General features: G+C 38.3%; 1 protein-coding gene and 1 pseudogene across 6 annotated transcripts in view; one reads left to right on the top strand and one right to left on the bottom strand.

Annotated features, from left to right (window-relative positions):
* The window catches only part of APOLD1 (apolipoprotein L domain containing 1), a 41,249-nt gene that overhangs the window by 13,260 nt on the left and 8,023 nt on the right, over positions 1-19,966 (top strand). For 2 of the 6 annotated variants that reach the window (XM_039876397.1, XM_039876393.1), the window contains exon 2: positions 10,375-10,647. The exons of 1 other annotated variant lie outside the window; for it this stretch is intronic. Coding sequence is in view for 4 of the 5 variants with exons in the window: in XM_039876393.1 (XP_039732327.1) it covers positions 10,561-10,647 (87 nt within the window). In the remaining variant the exon portion in view is untranslated. Of the gene's footprint in view, positions 1-10,374; positions 10,648-10,979; positions 11,244-18,417; positions 18,484-19,966 lie in introns of all 6 variants that reach the window. 3 more of the 6 variants (XM_039876394.1, XM_039876395.1, XM_039876391.1) reach the window with 3 other exon arrangements.
* On the bottom strand, positions 9,268-9,386 carry LOC120613776 (uncharacterized; annotated as a pseudogene).

Below are 19,966 nucleotides of genomic sequence, written 5' to 3' on the forward strand. Positions count from 1 at the left end.
GAGAAGAGAGAAGAGAGAAGGGAGAAGAGAGAAGAGAGAGAGAGAGAGATCGCAGTACAATGAGTTATGAACAATAAAATAGGTTTGAACAACCTTCCGTGAGAGAGTATACACAGGAAAGACAGTTTTGGGAAGGCTTTTCTGAAAAGAAGTGATTTTAAGTATTGAAGGATAAATAGAAATTTGCCCCGCTGAAAACCAACAAACAAAAATTCAGAAGGTGGGTCATCTTAACTGAACAGAATCAGTTAAGGCGCTGAGGTATGAGGTACGATATATGGTCTGGCATTACTACTGCCTGGATGCATGTTCACAGAATTAGACATTTTGTGGATGTGCTCCTGAGTTTTCTCTATGGCTGTGGTAACCATCTGCTAAAATCTGCTTTTTGTAGGCCAAAATTATTTTGTTTTATCTCGTAGTGTGGAATTTTACAGGCTTAGTAGAACTCTTATGAGTCAATTCTCTGTTTGGAGACAGACATGAGTGAAACTCTGAACCCTTGAAATCACTGCTAGATGCCAACTGCCACTAAATGGGAAATATGCAGAGAGCATACTCCAGGCAAAATCACTTTATATCATTTGAATTTTCTGTTTTGGTAAGTAATGCTGGATTTCAAGAGTCACACCAACTCCTTTTACTTAGATTAGAGTCGGGCCTCAGTGGTTTTCTGTGTCTCTTTTCTCCTGTACTTCAAGGTATTTCCTACTGACTGCCTAGAATAGAACCCTCCCCATAAATGAAAGCAGCCTCTGGACCATTTTACTGTGGTTTGAAAGGATATACAGATGGGAAGTGCAAAAAGTAAGAGATCTAAGATGGGAAAAGCCAAGATGGAGTAAGTCACATTGAAAGAACAGCCAGAGGCATCTCATGGCTCTCAGGTATTGTCTTGCCTTAGTGTCACTGTTGCACTTGCATACCGGTTAGGAGCGGCCTCTGGAAGCATGATCTTAGCACAAACTCAGTGATGGAGTGCAGGTGACTTGAGGACTCCCCAAGGCCCTTGCTGAACTTTCTCTAGAACTGCATTGCATTCTAAGATGCTTTCACTCCATCTTCCTTCCTTCCTTCCCTCTCTCTTTCACTCAAGGTCAGACCTGCATGGGGTCTGATGGCTATCCCAACCTTCCTTTGCGCCTCTTCATTTTCTGTGTAGACATTTTATCTAATAAATTTCTTACATGTCCAATTTCATCTTGGCAGCTGCTTTTTGGAGGACTTGGAATAATTTTTATTATTCCAAGGATGGAAAAGGCAAAAGAATGCGCCCTGTAAGAAGAAGATGCAGATCCTGGAAGAAAGAAGTGCTGGGGAAACAAAATGAGTAATGTTCACCACCATGCCCGCCATTCCTGTCTGGCCAGTCCCTGTAACTGCTCTTTCATATAGGTGCTGCTAACATATTATTTTTATAATTGAGAAAATTGAGGTTAAAAGAGATTATATAACTTGCTGAGAATGACACATCTTGAGTAATGGAGATTTCTTAAATAATAGATTTATCTTTTCAATAAAGCAACAGTAATCAAGAAAGTGGTATTTATAAAGATAGACGCAAAGATCAATGGTACAGAATACAGAGTCCAGAAATAGATCTACCCATATATTATCAACCCATTTTTGACAAAAGTGCAAAATCATTTCAATGTAGGAAGGATAGTCTTTTCAATAAATGGCGTTGGAACAAATAACCATATACAAAACAAAAACAAAACAAAAAGAAAGAGAACCTCAACTTATACCTTTTATCTTACACAAAAATCACCTCAAAATAGATAGTAGACATGAATACAAAATGCAAAACTTTAAAACTTCTAGAAGAAAACATAGGAAAAAAAATCTTTGTGATCTTGGATGAGGTAAAGAGTTCTTCAAGATGACAATGAAAGCATGATCCATGAAAGAAAAAATTGATGTTAGACTTCATCAAAATTATAAAATTTTGCGTTCGTGTGAAAGACACTGTTAAGCGCATGAAAAGATAAGCCACAGACTAGGAGAAATATTTTCAAATCACATATTTGACAAAGGACTTATATGCAAAATATATAAGAACTTTCAAAACTTACCGATAAGAAAACAAACAACCCAATTATAAATAGGCAAAAGATTTTGAACAAATACTTCATGAAAGAAGATATATGGATGGCAAATAAGCACATGAAAATCTACTCATCATTACTAATTAGGGAATTGTGATTTTAATTCACAATGAGATAATATCAAATACCTATTAGAATGGCTTAAAATCCAAACCAAACCGAAGCAAACCTAACCAAAACAAAACAAAAACTGTCAATACTACATGCTAGGAACTGGAACACTCATACATTGCTTGTAGCAATGCAAAATGGTACAGCCACTTTTAAAGAGAGTTTGGCAGTTTCTTATAAAGATAAACATACACTTACCATATGACCCAGTAATCCTAGATATTTACCCAAGAGAAGTGAAAACTTTGTTCACACAAAAAACTGTATATGAATGTTCATTGCCACTTTATCCATAATCACCAAAAGCTGGAAACCCAAATATCCATCAATAATAGAATGGATAAACTGTGGTACATCCATGCAATGGAATACTACTCAGCAATAAAAAGGGAAGAGCTACTGATACACACAACATGGGTGAATCTCAAGTGCATTTTGCTCAGTGAAGGAAGCCAGATCTAAAAGACTATATACCATATGATTCCATTTATATGCCGTTCTCAGAAAGGAAAAAGTTAAAAGGATGGAGACAAGATCAGTGGTTGCCAGGGTCTTTGGGTGAGATGTGTTGGTTACATAGAGACAACACTAGGGCATTACTTGGGTTGATGTAACTATTGTATATCGATGGTGGTGGTGGCATCATATTGCTGCTTCACTTCTTAATCAAAAGAAGAATAAAGATGCACATATTTTTTCAGTCTAGGGAGCTAGGGAGCTAATAGTGAAAAATCTTAACCGGCTTTCTGACTAAATTGAAAGAATCATATCTACGAGTTGAATTCTCTGCAAGGGGTTTTGACAGAGAACCAGTTGGAAATTTCAGTCATTGACAAGCTTAGGTGCCTAGAAAATTCGATCATAGACAAGATGTGGCACGCAGGATAATGGCTCCCCAAAGATGGCTACACCCTAATCACTGGAACCTGTGAATGTATTACCTTCAGTGGCAAAAGAGTCTTTACAGATGTAATTAGTGTTAAGAACCTTGAGATGGGGAGAATAGTTCAGATTATCCAGGGGGGCCCAATCTAATCAAATGGATCCTTAAAAGGTTCTCCTTAAAAGAGAACCTTTCCAGCTGTGGCCAGAGGGAGACATGACCATGGAGGAATAGTCCCTCTTTCTCCCCAACCCCTGCTTTGTTTTTCTCCATAGTACTTATCACCATCTGATAGGCAGAATACTGGCTTCCCAAAGGTAAACACATTCTAATCCCCAGAATCTGTGGATATGTTATATTACATGGCAGAGGAGAGTTAAGGTTGCAGATGTAATCAAGTTTGCTCGTTTGCTGACCTTCAAACAGGGAGATTATTTTGCATTATCTCAGTGGACCTCATGTGATCACAACGGTCCTGAAAAGTAGAGGAGGAAGGCAGAATAGGTCAGTGAAGTGATGAGAGGACTCAACCTGCTCTTGTTAGCTGAGAAGATGGAGGAAGGGGCCATAAGCCAAGGAAAGAAGATGGCCTGTAGAAGCTGGAAAGGGCCGGGGAAAAGATTCTCCCCTGGAGCCTTGAGAAAGGAATGCATCCCTGCCAACTCCTTGATGTCAGCCCAGTCAGACCCATGTTGGACTTCCAGCCCACAGAACTGTAGGATACTAAGTTTGTGTTGTTTCAGGCCACTAAGTTTGTGGCAATTTGTCACAGCAGCAGTAGAAAACTAATCTATGAGGAGGATGTATTATTCTCAAGTGTGAGGGGAAAATAGTAGGAGTAGGGAACTACTCGCTTTCCTCGGTCCTTAACCCTGGACACCAGGCAGGTGATCTGTTTGTCTGCTTTCAGAATCAGTCTCATTGCCACGGGGATCAGCTCTGATTCCGGCGGGAAACTTGTGGGGTTGTTTATTGAGTGTATATTCACTGAATATTAAACTGCACTCCTATTGCCCGTGCCCAGTGTTCCTGCAAACCCTTTTCCAGCTCCTGGTCTTCTCTTGCACAGGTGATCTGGCTTCATTTGAACCCAGTTTTATGTAGTGTCTGCCCCTGCCTCAAGATCCATGTTCCCGGTCTGCTTTTCCTTCACCAGATATCATTCCAAACTTGTGCTTCTCTAGATCCTGTACTTGCTTCATCCTGACATGGCTTTTTCTTTCCTCTCCCTTCTTGTCTGCTTGGGATTTTGTTTTATGCCTGTGTGACAGAGGGAAAATGTATTAAAATGATGTACTGGCAATACCTCCCTTCTTTTCTACAGGGAAGAATGAACGCTTTGTGTATTCAGCTCACTAGAGGGCCTTTGTTGAATTAAGCAGGGTACTGGCAGTGAGGAGAATTAAAATGCCAACAGGGGACCAAATTGCTCTACCCACCACAGAATGAGGGCGATACTTGGAAGAAATTTTTGTGAGAAGATTGAAGAGAAGGGAAAGTAAAGATGGGTGAGCTATGAGCCGTAGAACCTTTAAGGAAAGAGAAAACTCAAAGAATATTTAAAAGGAAGGTTTCCTATATAATGTGTAATGTAATATTCGATTTGCCTCCCTGTGGATTTGTGGGAGATTGGGTGCATTAATTGCTGAGGTTGGCTTCAAGGCGAGAACAAGATGACCCTCACTCAGACAGTTTCAGGTGGTAAGAATGAGGGAAAGGAGAGGGAAGGATGCAAAGTTGGCTTTCCAAGAGCAGGTGTTTCAGCAGGTTTGCTCAGCACTCAGGATTTCTTCAGAAAAGTTGCGGGAAGAAGCTACACTTCGAAATAATCCAAAAAAGAAAGAGGAGGGCATTTATCTGCCTTTTCTCTGCTGTCTCCTTTCCCTTGGCCAAGGTTTATCCTACGTAGAGCTAAATCCCCTGAACTCCCAGGTGGTGTCATCTCGCTACTCTGTGACCATTCAAATTAACTTCACACTTTGCGGTGTGGCCATTTCATTCAAGTCTGGAAGTGGGGAGTGGCTCCCATGGGTGGGGCAGTGACAAAAAGAAGGAACAGAAGGGGCAACAGAAAGCATCTGAGAAGGCTGGAAACATTTGTCTCTGTGGTTGAGAAAAATCGTTATTTAAATCTTCCTCCAAATTTTGAGTCACGTTTTTTAAGTGCATGGCTAAAAAAAGTATGAAATTAAGAGTGTTTTTTTTTTATTTATTTTTTTATAAAGACCTATGGAAAACTATTTAAAAGAGTAGGAAATCATTCCCTAATGCTAATTGATAATGCCTGAGAAATCTTATCTTTAGACCTCTAGATTATAACCATAGCACAGCAGTCTCATGGGGTAGCAGCTACCATCTTGGTTTTACAAAAATCAAGTTATTTAATTACCCAAATAATACCTACATATATTTTACTTGAAACAAACAAACAAACAAACACGGACCTTTCAGGTGAAGGGTGTTACATTCAAGTAATACCTGCTTTTTCTCTGCCCTTCCTTAACTCTGCCCTGATCTGAGGAGGGCATGATTTAATTGGCAAATTTGGGGAAAATAAAATGAGCATGCTCAGCTCATTCCTGTCCCCTTTCCTCCTTGGAATCTCGCCAGTACGAGGTCTGCTCTGGGGGCAGGCTGACTCTCTCAGCCCCAACAAGGCAAGTCGACTTCGGACGAGAATCGTTGCATTTTATTCTGTAGCTTAGTGTTGGAAAATTCTTCTGGCTCATTATTGCATCCTGCAATCCAGCTTTATCAGGAATTCATTAATTATTTGGCCTTCTTCTATTCCTTTATCTTATTTCTTAATTTGTTTGGGCTCAGAAAAGGAGGAAGGGTGCTTTTTATTGGATGCCCCTTCAATGTTCCAACACTTGATGCATTTGGCCAGAAAATTAATATGTAAGAAATAAGGAGCACAATTAGGGAGAAGCAGATGAATACACATGGAGTGATTGAGGTTTCTGGAGTGGCAGGGATTGGCCTTGGCCTTGGAGTCTTGTTCTTTAGTGTGTGTGCAGGACATTTCAATCTTGGGAATTTGTGTAGGTTTATATTGAACCAGGTAGGTTTTTTTGGTAGTGCAGTTGGCTCTTAACAGCTGTAGTCTGGGGAAAAAGACCTTGGAAAAGCCACTCAGAGGCTGTTAAGAGGGCCTTGGCACAGGCACAGGGGCCATGAGAGGGCTTTAGCAGGGGCTAGCAGGCTGAAGAGGACTTAATAAGCCGTTAGAGCTGAGGCAAGGATTCAATTATAGGGAGAAAGAAATAGCCTTTTCATATACTGTCCTTTTAGATATTAAAGGAGTGGAAAAATATTTGCTGTTTTTAAACTGTGGGGCAGCTGGGTTCTCTTTGGACCACAGAGCATTAGTGAGAGATTAGTTCTCAGTGTGCTAGTCCTAGGTGTAGGTGGGTATTGTAAACAAACAGCCCTAATTTCAATTCCTCTTTTAAGTTATTTTGAACTTACTTGAAGGGTAAACGAGGGCAGGGTGGATGGATGAAGTTTGCATTCATATGGCTCAAGGATCATTTCCTCTGCTTGTCCTTGAGGATGCTAGAAACTGGTTATTTAAATATGATAGAGAAATCCTCCCTAGGTGATGGTTTTCCTAGACCTAAGGAATTCCACAGAAAGAGGCAGTGAAAAAAAGCCACCGCAGCTCAGGAGTAATAATGCTCACCAGTTATTGTGAGAGCTCTGTTACTAGACAGAGCGCACCTTCATCACAGCACTGCATTGTGGGCACCAAAAGTTCAAAGGGGACATGGGAATGGAGAGGTTTTGAATATCTGGGTGGGAAAGAACAGCCCCTCAAATAAGGTCTGATGACTATTGCCATTGCACATTTCTAAACTTTGCAGGAAGGCCACACCCCCTCAAATGCTTGGCCCGAGAGAGGAGACAGTACTCAGAGGTAGAGCTTCCTGGAAATGGTAAATACAAGGCTCCATAGTGCAGAAATTAACCTGTAGCTAGCTTTCTCCTAACTGGGTTTTAATTCACCGGCCACAGATTCTGGACTCTTCGTATCAGTCAACTGGCATCTTTGTGAAGCTGCGGTCTCTACAATAGCTTTTGGCCACCCAAAGTACTGTTAGCAACCCAAAGTACTAATTCTGGTATGCATTTTGCTTGGGATATCTGCTAGGAATTGGCTTGCTTTCTAAATATGGTGAGTGTAGAGCTAGTGCTAGGATCATTTTACATGTTCTACTAAATCTATAGACTCCTTAGCAAAAAAAAGTATGTTACAGACTTGCTGGTATTATTATTTTCTAACTTGGAACTCCTGTGGAAACTGTCCCCATTCCATGAGATACAGCTTAAGCTGTGGTTGCTAAAAGATCTCAGACTCTACCCACGCATGGAAATCCCCTCCAGCTGAGACAAAGCAGAATAAGAAGTTGGGGAAGATGAATTTTGGCCTTTAATTTCTTTGAATTCTAACCCACAAAAACAAGATAATTTTATTTTGAACTTTACTTTTTTTGAACTGTAATATCTCATGATTTTGATTTCATTTCTTGGACATTAATTTCTGCCTAGATATTTGATAAAGGAAAGAGGTTTATGTTTTAAAAAAATTTTTGGACATTATTAGCATTTTGTTATTGAAGTTTAATGTGCATATTATTATTGGAATAGTGTACTTTTGTCATTTAATCTCAGTGCTGATTCTCTGATACGCTACGTGGACAATATGGATAGGCATAATAAAAGTGAATAATAAGAAAATTAATGTAATTTCAGCCTTGGTTACAAGATGGCATTGAATGATTTAATTAATGCATTAGAGGAAACTATTTTAGGACCTTTCACGAGCCAAATTTTTCTTGCCTACCAGTGTTCCTGGGGTGAGTACAAAGTTGGTTGATATAAGAGGGAAGGGTAGCCTCATGAAGATGGGGTGGGACTGTTCTGACAGGCTGCTGAGATCCTCTCCGAGGATGTCAGACACACCTCTGCTTAATGGCTAAATCACTGGTTTAAGAAAACAAGAATCAAGGGAATATCAGTGGGAATCATTCTTAACCAATTCTTGATATTACTTTCTGTGATAGGCTGAGTAATGGTTCCCCAAATATGTGCACACCCTAATCCCCAGAACCTATGAATATGTTACCTACATGGCAAAAAAAAAAAAAGACTTTGTAAATGTGATCAAGTTAAGGATCCTGAGGTGGGAGGTTATCTTGGATTATCCGGTTGGCCTGATATAATCACAAAGGTCCTTATAAGAGGGCCACAGGAGGAGTCAGAGTCACAGGAGGAGGTGAGGTGAAGACAGAAGTGGTGATGGGAGTGATGAGCCTTGGTGATGGAAGAAGGAGCCAGAAGTCAAGAAATACAGGTGGCCACTAGAAGCTGAAAAAGGCAAGGATGCAGATTCTCCCTTAGAGCCTCCAGAAGGAACCAGTGCTGCCAACACCTTGACTTTAGCTTGGTGAAATGAATTTCGGACGTCTGACCTACAGAACTATTAGAGAATAAATTTGTGTTGTTTTAAGTGACTGTGTTTGTGGTAATTTGTTACAGTGGCAATAGGAAATGACTACATCTTCCATGTGAAGGAACTCGATTTAGTATATCTCCTGTGTTCTTGGAGTAGGAAATTAATCCAATTGGTGAATTTGAAATAATAAACTGAGCACGATTGACTTGGTTTCATTCTCTTCCTCTTTGGGAGCCAGTCAGCCCCAGAAAGCACAAGTTCTACTTCTTGCAGGGTGAGATGCTACCCATATGATGAGACCTGCCCCAGTCAGTGCTACTAGGCCTGGATGGTTATGTTTATATAATTCTGTGGTTCAGTATTAGTAAGCTCATTTGGCTTTCATGCTAAGCCAATTCTCCAGTGGCTTTTATCAGAATAAGCTGATATTTCGGCCTGCACAGAGCACTTCTTTGTCTTACGTCTCTCTTTATACATAACTCAAGCATGGAAAAGGGTACATTTGCAGATACAGTAGTACCCCTTATCTGTGGTTTCACTTTTGTGGTTTCAGTTACCTGCTGTCAACTGCAGTCTGAAAAATACTAGATAGAAAATTCCAGAAATAACAATTATTATTATTTTTTTTAGGTGAGGCAACCCTTGGTTGACCTCACAGATTGCAAAGAACTTGTCAGCTTACAGTCTCTTATTTTTTTTAGTTTTTACACCTACAGCACCTGGTCTTCCTGGATGGTCTCCCATCCAAGCACTAATCAGGCCTGACCCTGCTTAGCTTCCGAGATCAGACCGGATCAGGCTTGTTCAGGGTGGCATGGCTGTAGACTAAAAATTCTTTTCATAATGAATAAGCAAAAAGTTTTAAATTGAGTAGTGTGATAAAATCTCAAGCCATCCTACTTTGCATCCTGCCCGAGATGTGACTCATCCCTTTGTCCAACATGTCCACACTTTATGTACTATGGTCACTGAGTAGCTGTCTAGGTTATCAGATAGACCGTTGCGGTATCCCAGTGCTTATGTTCAAGTAACCCTAATTTTACTTAATGCTACATTCACATCATTTTTACTACAGTAGATTGTCATAATTGTTCTATTTATTTTTATTGTCATTAATCTCTTACTGTACCTAATTTATAAATTAAACATTATCATAGTTATGTATTGGGGAAAAGATAGTATATATAGGGTTCGGTACTATCTGTGGTTTCAAGTATCCACTTGGGGGTCTTGGGACATATTCCCTGATATTGTGGGGCCTGCAGTAGTCAAGGAACAGAGAATTCCTATGCTACCCAAGCCATTCCAGAGCACAAAATAAAATGGAAAGATACGCAATTCATTTTATAAGCCTGGCTTATCTCTGATACTGAGGACAAGGACAGCACAAGAAAAGAAAGTGGCCCAATCCCATATAGAAACAGGGAAGAATCAATCACTCAATAAGTAAATTTAATTTAGATGTATTCTGAAAAAATAATGCATCACAATGAGTTAGAATTTATCTTATAATGCAGGAATAGTCTAAAATAAAATTATTCCTAACTGGCTACATTAACAGATTCATTCAGCAAATGTTTATTGAGCTCCTATTACATGCCAGGCACTCTTCTGGGAGATAGGTAAACTCAAAATTAAAAAAAAAATGTTTAAATCAACTTTATTTATGAAACATTATCGTAAGAATCATAATTCCATAAATCTTCCATTTAAGAAAAAATATAATCCTTAAGTAATAGCAATTTCCTAAACTAAAAATGAGCAAAATTCAAAATTTATTTTGGAAATAAATTTTTAAAAAATCTCTTGTTCAGTTACAGGTTTGATTGAAAATTGAATCAACCCGGAAGAGAACCCAGTATATCAAGATATAGTGGATAGTGGAATGAAATAGTACATGGGAGAATAAGTGGAGGCAAACATTTTGGTGGATAGATATTTCTCATTACTGCTGAAGGATGTGGTAGGCTGGGGAAAAATTCTTTGGAGAGGATTCTGGAATGGTCCATATATGCTTTCTGGAGAGGCAAGAGGGAGAAGAGATCCCCTTGGATCCACCAACAAAGAACCATGAACTGGAGAATGAGGTACGTGATGTTAATTTCATGTGTCACCTTGGCTAGGCTATGGTGCCCAGTTGTTTGCTCAAATACCAGTCTAGATGTTGCTATGACGATATTTTAAAAATGTAATCTACATTTAAATCAATAGACTTTGAGTAAAGCAGATTATTCTCCATAATGTGGATGAGTCTCATCCAATCAGTTGATGGCCTTGAAAGCAAAGACTGAAGTTTTCCAAAGAAGAGGCAAATCTGTCTCAAGATTGCAGTGTCTACTCAATTTCAGCGTCTACTGAATTTTCAGCCTGCAAAATGCATGTGCAAAATTGCAACATCAACTCTTCTCTGAATTTCTAGGCTTCCAGCCTGCTCTACAAATTCCAGACTTGCCAGCCCCACAATCGTCTGAGCCAATTCTTTAAAAGAAATCTTTCTCTCTATACTTATATCCTATTGGTTCCTTTTCTCTGGAGAATCCTAACTAATTCAAGGCAGAAGAACAAAGTCTGAGAGTGAAGAAGAGACTCTGAATGGAGAAGAGTGAAAGATCTACTCTCAGATGAAGCTGACCTGTGGTGAAGAGCTACGTTGCAGAATATGCTGCCAGACGAAAAAGTCCAAGCGAGTACATGGATTTTGATTTATATTCTAGTGCTTTTGTCTGTCTTATAATTCCAGCAATCATTTTTCCAGATTCCTCCTTTTCAGTTTTTTTCTATCAAATCCATTTTACCACAGAATACAAAACTGGATCTGTATGGCTCCTTATCAGTAGCCACATTTGCTACTCCCCATGACTCTTTATGAAGGCTGGCATCTTTTCAGAATAACTCTAGACTCTCTTAATTTCTTAATATGGTTAACTTTTTCAAGAATTTTACATTTTCCTTCAATTAGTTTGTTAAATCATAGAGTGAGCTTCCCCTTCTTCCTCTATACTTGTTTCCTATTCAGTTTTCAGGCATTTTTGTATCGTGGTAATATACACATAACATAAAATTTAGCATTTTAACCATTTTTAAGTGTACAGTTCAGTGGCATTAACTATATTAACAATATTGTACAATATTTTATAAGTGTGGCTTAACGCTGATACCAGCGAGGACAAGGACAGCCCAAGAAAAGGAACAAGAAAGTTTGTAGAGCAGGTTGGCAGGCTAGAAATTCAGAGAAGAGTTGAAGTTGTAATTTTGAGTGTGAAATCCGAAGGCTGGAAACTCAAGCAGGAGTGGACACTGCAATCTTGAAGCAGATTTGCCTCCTTAGAAAACTTTAGTCTCTGCTTTTAAGGTCCTCAACTGACTAGATGAGACCCACCTACATTATGTAGAATAATCTGCTTTGCTCAATGTCTATTGTTTGAAATGTAAATTACAATGACATCCATCCATTTTCATAACTTTTTCATTATTCCAAACAGAAGCTCTATACCCATTAACCAAAAGCTTTCTCTTTCCCCCTTTCAACAGTCCCTGGTAACTTTTATTCTACTTTCCTTCTCTATGAATTTACCTAGTCTAGGTACCTCATATAAGTGGAATTGTACAGCATTCGTCCTTTCTACAGTTGCTTTTTAACTGAGTAAAAACTTCTTCAAAACAAGATAACTATAAAAAATATCCAGGAATTGTTGCCCACACCATTATCTCCAAGGAAATTTGGAAAAATTGGAACCTGAGCTCATGTTTTCAGGCAACGAGGCCACAGTCTTGCAAGCTTCTCCAGGAGAAGCCTGAAGCTCAGTTTTGAGGCAGTCTACAGCCCCCTTGTGGAGCCCACATCTACCACAGACCTGAGTCTGGAGGCCATTAACCCACTGAACCACAATAGACTTCCTAGAACACCCCACAATCTTTAGCTGAAGGCAAACCTGCACTGCTGTCTGAGACAGCCTGTCAGTGGGGCGGGCCCACAGCTCAGAGAGGCACACTAAAAAATTAGCCCTGTGTTCCCTCTTTAAACCCATGCTTTCAACATTAACTATTTCACTTAACTTTTTACTGAAAAATAAAACACAAATTAGAAAACTGCACAAAACAAATGATTATAATGAGAACATGTTTCTAACCACAACCCAGGTCAAGAAATAGAACCTAATCAGCTGCCCCAGAAACCCCTCTATGTGTCCAATCCCTGTCTCAACCCCCTCCTTTCCCCCAAAGTAACTACTTTCTTGACTTTCTTGAACCACTTTATAGAGATATAATCACATACCACACAATTCACTTATTTAATGAGTATAACTCAATAGTTTTAGTGTATTCGCAGAGTTGTACAAACATTTCCTATTATAGCTCTTGCTTGCATCCAGCATACAGTTCATATAGGAAAGGCAGAATAAATGCTTGTCCTGTCTTTTTATTTACCTGTTTTGGGGATATTGAATTAGTTTTCTTCTATCCTCCAAAGGTGACCAGTTAGTTGGGGTTTTTTATTTTTGTTTTTGTTTTCTAGATTTTTTATACCATTATGAACTCATGATTCCAAATGTTTGATGAGTTTCAATTCATTGCAATTATTGCCCTTAGTGATGCTCAAATTGTCCCATCGTGGCCAAAACTGCCTCCCAGGTCCCTAATTGTCTTTGATAGCCTCTTCACTATCTGATATGATGAGCTGCTATAATGCATATCACAGGCTTTGGTAATTTAAACAATGCGATATGGATATAAGAATGAATAAATAAATTAATAGAAATATGGGGACTTCGTAAGTCATAAGATTGTGCAGTAGACATCCTTTTTTTTTTTCTGCCAGCCTTTATTGCACTTTCTACTGGGAATAGTTTCCCAAAAGCCATTTTAAATATCATTCCTCATTCACTCAGCTTTATTAAAGTGTGTTGTGAGGAACTGACCCCATTTTTGGCTCCCGTTGCTGCCTTGATTGACTTAAGCCCATCAGCATATCCAGGCACCCTGTCCACAGTAACTAGTTTAGAGATGGATGTAACCAAAGTCCATGACAGACAAGAAGATGGGGCTTCTAGGAAAGATGTTGGGATATTTAGTTTTCCATTTGAAAGAAGATATTAGATTTCTACTTCTTACCATTCACAGATATTAATGGAAGTGATATTAAGAAGCTAGAAGACTCTATTATTATTATTATTGGAAGACAGAAAAATGCAAAAATGTATATTGATAGATTGATAATTTGGTTACATGATGTTAGGACTACAAAGCACCATAAGTAAAATTAAAGCAAACTGAATGGTAGGAAATATTTGCTACATACATAACAAGAATTAGTATCCATATCATAGTAACCCCTCTAAATGTGGATAAGAAAAAAGGCAATACAGTAGGAATGTAGGCAAAGATGTGAGCAGATAATCTATATAGGAGGATATGGGCAAAAAAGGGACTCCCCTCCCCCCGCCGCAAACCACTGTAAACATGAAAAGTGCTCAACTTCACTATTAATCAAGGAAGCGCATTTTAAAACTGCAGCATAGTATTCCATAGTATGGATATACTACAGTTTAACTAGCCATTTCCCTACTGATGGAAATTTAAATTATTAATTTATTATATACAGTTCTCAATGAACATCTCTGTCTTGCCTCCTTGAACCTATTTCTGTTTTTGAAATATTAAACCTTATAAACTTAAACCTAGAATATGAGAAAAAACATCTTGGTATCTGGGCCCCAAATTGAAGTTATATATTATGTGAATGTACTCTGAAACTTACCATCAGAATGTTCTTGGGATTTTATTCTTAATCATGTGCTTAATCTAATGCACTTAGAGGCTACTGGAACTTTTTCTGGTCAGATTAGTTGAAACAGTCAGAAATTGTTCTCTTTCCTTGAAATAAAGCTGATTGAAGGATTACATTGTCTGAATAGCTGTAGGATTCAGAAACTCTTTTATAAAGACTTATTTTTAAGTTAAAAAGATCCATGATTTCTTTTGGATTAATGGTTTAACATGCATGTTTTACTAGAGCCTTACTTTTTCATTTATCGTAGCAATAGCTTGTTTGTTGCTCATTAGATGTAAGTATATTCTAGGGAGAATAAATTGTTGACTCTCTGCACAGGAGGGAGAGAAAATATTTATCAAATTCAACCTACATATGCCTTTTGTTCCAGCAATTCCAATTTTAGGACTCTCTCCTATAGCAATACTTCCCAAGTATATACACACACATACACATACCCACATATAAGGATGTTCACTGCACCATATTTCAACAATTCAGTTGAAATATGATAAATGCCCATCAATAAAGGAATTGATAAATAAATCGAGATCTGTCAATATGTTGTGACAGCTACGAGTCTCACCTTGGAAAAATGTGTATAAGAGAAGGTCCTGGCAGGGAAAAGAGCTCTCCCCAGATGTTTCAAGTAAAGAGATCTTAAGGAAAAGTTTACTTACAAGGGGTTGAGCAGTGTTATGCCAACAAAGAAGAAATGGGGAAATGCCTACAGATCAGCAAAGGAGGAAAGCTATTACCGTTCCTAGGGTTGAAGGACATACATTAAGGGAGAGGACATACATTAACTGGAGCCTAGTGAAACTTGGAACCACAGAATCAGGGCCACTCAGTGGAGCTGTAGTCAAAGAGGGATACAGTTACTGCAAAAGACGGAGCTGAAGTGGGGAAAGCAGGGAAGGAATACACTGACTTCTGTCCTCATGCTCTGATCTCTTGCTGGTCTCTCCCATCAGCTGAACACAATCCGAGCAAGGGAGCCTGAGTGAGGCGGTCCATAAGAGTCAGCCTGCTGGAGCACAGAGCAGGCCAGAGAGAAAAAGCAAAAAATGATCTATGGGAATAAGGAATGACAATGTTTATGTTCTATTTTTAAGTGGAAAAAAACCTTGCAATTCATACAAGAATATGCTACTTTTGTAAAAGAAACTCACAACCACATAAATGTATGATCATAAACATTATGTAAGAACACAGAGCAAACTATAAACCTCTGTATTACTTTAGAGAGCGAAAACAGATGGAGAGAGGAAACTTTCTCTTCTAACTTTCTACATTTTTATATTATATAAATTTGTTAAGTATTAATTTTGTGGTTAGAAAAATAAACTCTATTTTCCATGAAAAGAAAACATTGTTACACCTAAGGTGAAGACAAAGATAGAAGAAACCCCTAAATGGTTGTTAAAGAGTTAATTTACTTAAGGGCACTACATAGAGAAACACCTTTAAAAAGCCTGTAATTCTTTTGACATTAAAAGCAAAGAGTAAGTCTCATATGCTGCAGTGGTGGTTAGGTTCTCTGTTGCAAAGATCAGAAATCAAATCAATATCACTCAAAGAAAAAGGAGAATAAAAAAAATAAGGATATAGAATGGATTATAGAACAGAGGGATAGCAAGAAATAAAAATTAAGACTATCTCTTTTTGTCTCTCTCAGATTTTTGTCTCTGAGAAGACTAATTTCAAAATCCTAGAAGAAAGAATCTGAATGGCCACGCTTGGTTCAGATGTTCACCTCTGGTCCAACTGGGTATAGTCAATGGAGCAGGATCATGTAATGTGATATTTGGATGGAGATAAAGAGATATTGTTAGATAAAGGGTAGGGCATATGTTTCCAAGCTATTTACTAGAATTTAAAATTTAAAAGAGAGAGAACATTATTAACCGATAAGCTAAAAATCACTTTTGAATTGCCCTATAGCTGACAAATAAAAATATTTCTGAGGGCCCCATAGAAATGCAGTAGTACACACTGATATAAATAAAATCAGCTGGTTAATCAAATAATATACTATCAGAATAATAAAATACAGATGCTGAACTATTTAAAAAGCTACAGATCACCAGAAATCATAGTCACTGGCTTGAAAAAAAAAATCCTAGTAATATTTTTCTACAACATTTTATAGGTCTCAAAAGGATTCCATGTTCACTTTCTTAATCAAGAAAACCCTGTAAAGGCAATTGAGGCTCAGAGAGGTTAAGTGATTTGCCCAAAGTCACACAGGAACTGCAGACTCGGGACTCAAGACCTGTGCTTTCACTCAGAGAGGTCTACCTCATAGAATCTGCTTTGTTATTTTTCCAAAGATTGTTTAAACTTTTTTTTAATATAGAAAGTAAGGCAGAAATAATTCTTAAAGTGCTAAATTTTTAGAGAAAGAGTGGATTACGAAAGTTATTTTCTCATCTAATTCTAAAGCAAATAGATTTGAAAACCCACTAAAGAAATCATTTGTTTTTTAAAAAAGCAAATAACTAGAACGATAACAATCAACTTTCAGGGTGTTGGAAGATATACCTTTGCTTCACTATAATGTTTAATGTGAAATGACTGAATTCTTCTATTAAAAATAACCTTTAAACAAAGTTTTAAAAAAACAATATTCGACATTTTCTCGCCTGTAAGAGACATGCTAAAAATGAAACTATTCAAGTTGTCTAAAAGTTGAGGAGAGCTTAAGATTTATTATGGCTCTGTACGTACAAAATAAGCAGATGTTATAATCTAGGTTGCAGTGATTGTCGTATATATCTGAGAACTCGAGAGATAATGACTAAGCCTGGGAAAGGGAGAGACAAAGGTAATATTTTCCTGGTGTCCTGGTAGATAAAAGAATCTTTCTGGCTACTGTAGGGGTGTGGACTCAGCTGCAGCCTTTCTGGCACCAGAGGAAAAGGCATGTGGTAAAGAAGATATGTTGTAACAGGGCCCATGGGGCAAACGCTTCTATATTAATGATATGATGTATATTTTACCCACATGATCCCAGGTGTTCTGTGCAGGTGTGCACACCTGTGGAGGAGGAAGTGGAACAAACTTAAACGGACTTCAGTTGATCGCATTAGGGAGATTGGGACAATTAAAGGACTCCCAGTGTCAGTTTTGTCTAAAAGAATAAACAAGTAGGATGATATTTTTTTCCAGAAAAAAGGCAAATGATGATAGAACCTTCCCTTAAAAATCCTATTATGAAGCAGTGATTTTTAAAATCATATGGAGTTAAAAACAGGTAAATAGAAGAGTGAAGTAGAAAAAGTCTTTTGAAGTAGATATAAACAATGGTAACTAATCAATATGACAAAGACAGTAATAACACATCTATAAAAAAGCATATTACTATTTTATAAAAGTGGTCAATCTGGAAAAAAGTTAGCTTAACTTACACTGTGCACTGTAATAAACTTCCGGTGGGTCAAATTAGATTTAAAACTATGTTGCAGATGTTTTCTTTTTCTTTTTCCCCCCCTAAGCATCAGTTTTCCTCTCCCTAATACATCACCGCCACCATAATGAAATTTCCTTCACCATATGAAATTTCCTCTCCTTGATTATATTTAGTGTTGGTGGGAGGTGTTAAGTTCTGTTACCATCTTTCATTTGGAAGCTGAAGGTGATTCACCCTTCCTTTCTCTAGCCAGTACAGGCAGGGGATAGGCACTTGACCTAAATTTGGCCAAATCAGTGGTCACTCCTAGAACTTTGATCCTTAAGCTGATGCAAGGACAAGAACAGTGGTTGGTCAGTAGCATCCAAATAGGCTCTTCTAACTAGAAAACAGCTGCTATCCTTCTAGCTTTGGTTCTTCAGAGTTCCTTGGTCCCTTCCTGTTCTCAAGCATGTTCTCCCAGACTCATAGTAATAGGTTGCTTATACTAGCCAGAGTGAGATTCTTTCTATGTCCACGTGGAGACTGCAATTCCAAAGAAATAACTGAAGAGGAAGAGAGTATATGAGATGGTTGGTAGTTTCATAGTTCACTTTGGAATATCTCCTCTATAAGGAAAGCATCCTGATAGGTGGTCTGATGGTTTGCATTCCTTCCTCTTACCTCCCCCTATAGGAGGAGTATACATCTCTTATCCCACTGATGTTGGCTTGGCCATGTGACTTGATTGACCAACAGACTGTAAGTGGATATGATAGGTATCATGTCTGAGCAGAAACTTTAAGTATGACTTGCCAGTTTTTCTCCCAACATATATATTTTACTTTATCCATTTCATTCTTCTATCAACATTGTCCAAATCCATGATAGTCTTGTTCATTTACTTCAATAGCCTATTAACTCTTCTCCTGGCTTTTAGCTGTGTACCTCTGAAGTCCATCCTTTATACAACTGTCATTGATGTCAACTCTCACCCCATAAGCCACAGATTAAAAAGCCTTCAACGGCTCCCTCTCCCCTACCTGGCATTTGAGAGCCATCATGACTTGCCTCCTACATACTCCTCTGCCTCATTCCCTGGGCATTCCTAGCTCCCTACTTTATGCTCAGCAATACTATACTGCCTGAAGCATCCTGAACACTCCACCGTGCCTTTGTCCATCCTGTTCTGTTCACTTACCTTTCTCTCCCTTCTAATTTTTGTCCAAATAATTTCTGTTCAACTCTCAAGGTTCAGCTCATTATCAGTGCTTCCAGAAAGTCTTCCCCAGTACTTCGTAGATATGTACTTTCCCTGTGTCTCTTTGATGCACACACCTCTGGCACCTTCCATACTGATTTTAAATGATTTGTTCTGTATCTTTCTCTCCAATGGATTGGCATCTTCCAGAGGACAGGGATGGTATCTTATTCAGCTTTGTATCCTCAGAATGTAGGATGACATCTGGCACACACAGCTATTCCATACACATTTGTGGAACTGAAATAAACTAACAAATTAACCATTAATAATAAGAAAACTTTGAGCAGTCTGATAGTCTCTAGCTGGGATTCTTACAAAGCTAATGGCATTATGAACCGATTCTTCTGGAAAGAAATATAGGAATTTGGAACAAAAACCATGAAAATGTTCATTCTTCACCTGGTATTTTTTCCCGTTTGTGAATATTCTCCAAAGAAGTAATCCAAAGGGGGGAAATTTATACAGATGTTCCTGGCAACTCTAGTTATAATAGTGAAAAAACTGGAAGCAATCCAAGTGTCTAATAGAGAAATGACTAAGCAAACAATGGGATTATTACATAGCTATTAAAAATGACAAGAGGTGAGGACTATGTCAACATAAAGTGTGTATCTGCAGGAACGCTAAGTGGAAAAAAGAACACAGAGCAGTGTTCAAACACTAGTGGTTAAGGAGGTGTGTGTACATTAACAAAGATCATAGGCCAATTTGGAGAAAAGAAATGGCCGGAGTTCAGTGTTCACTGGGCCTTATTTTGCCTGCGCGATTCCATGAGTTTATGACAATAATAGTTGAGATGTCATGCAACATAGATATCCTGAAAGTCCTCTGCAGAATAAGGGCTCTAAGTTATCTACCACATTATATATTCCAAGAGATAATTCCATGCTAAATTCTCATCAAATTATTATGGACATAATGCATTTCTTCAAGAGAACAAAATACTTTTCTTTAGTTTAATGCAACGAGCAATTTTGAGAG

Source organism: Pteropus medius, unplaced genomic scaffold, assembly GCF_902729225.1.
Source record: "Pteropus medius unplaced genomic scaffold, Ma_sr-lr_union100, whole genome shotgun sequence".
Lineage (NCBI taxonomy): Eukaryota > Metazoa > Chordata > Mammalia > Chiroptera > Pteropodidae > Pteropus > Pteropus medius.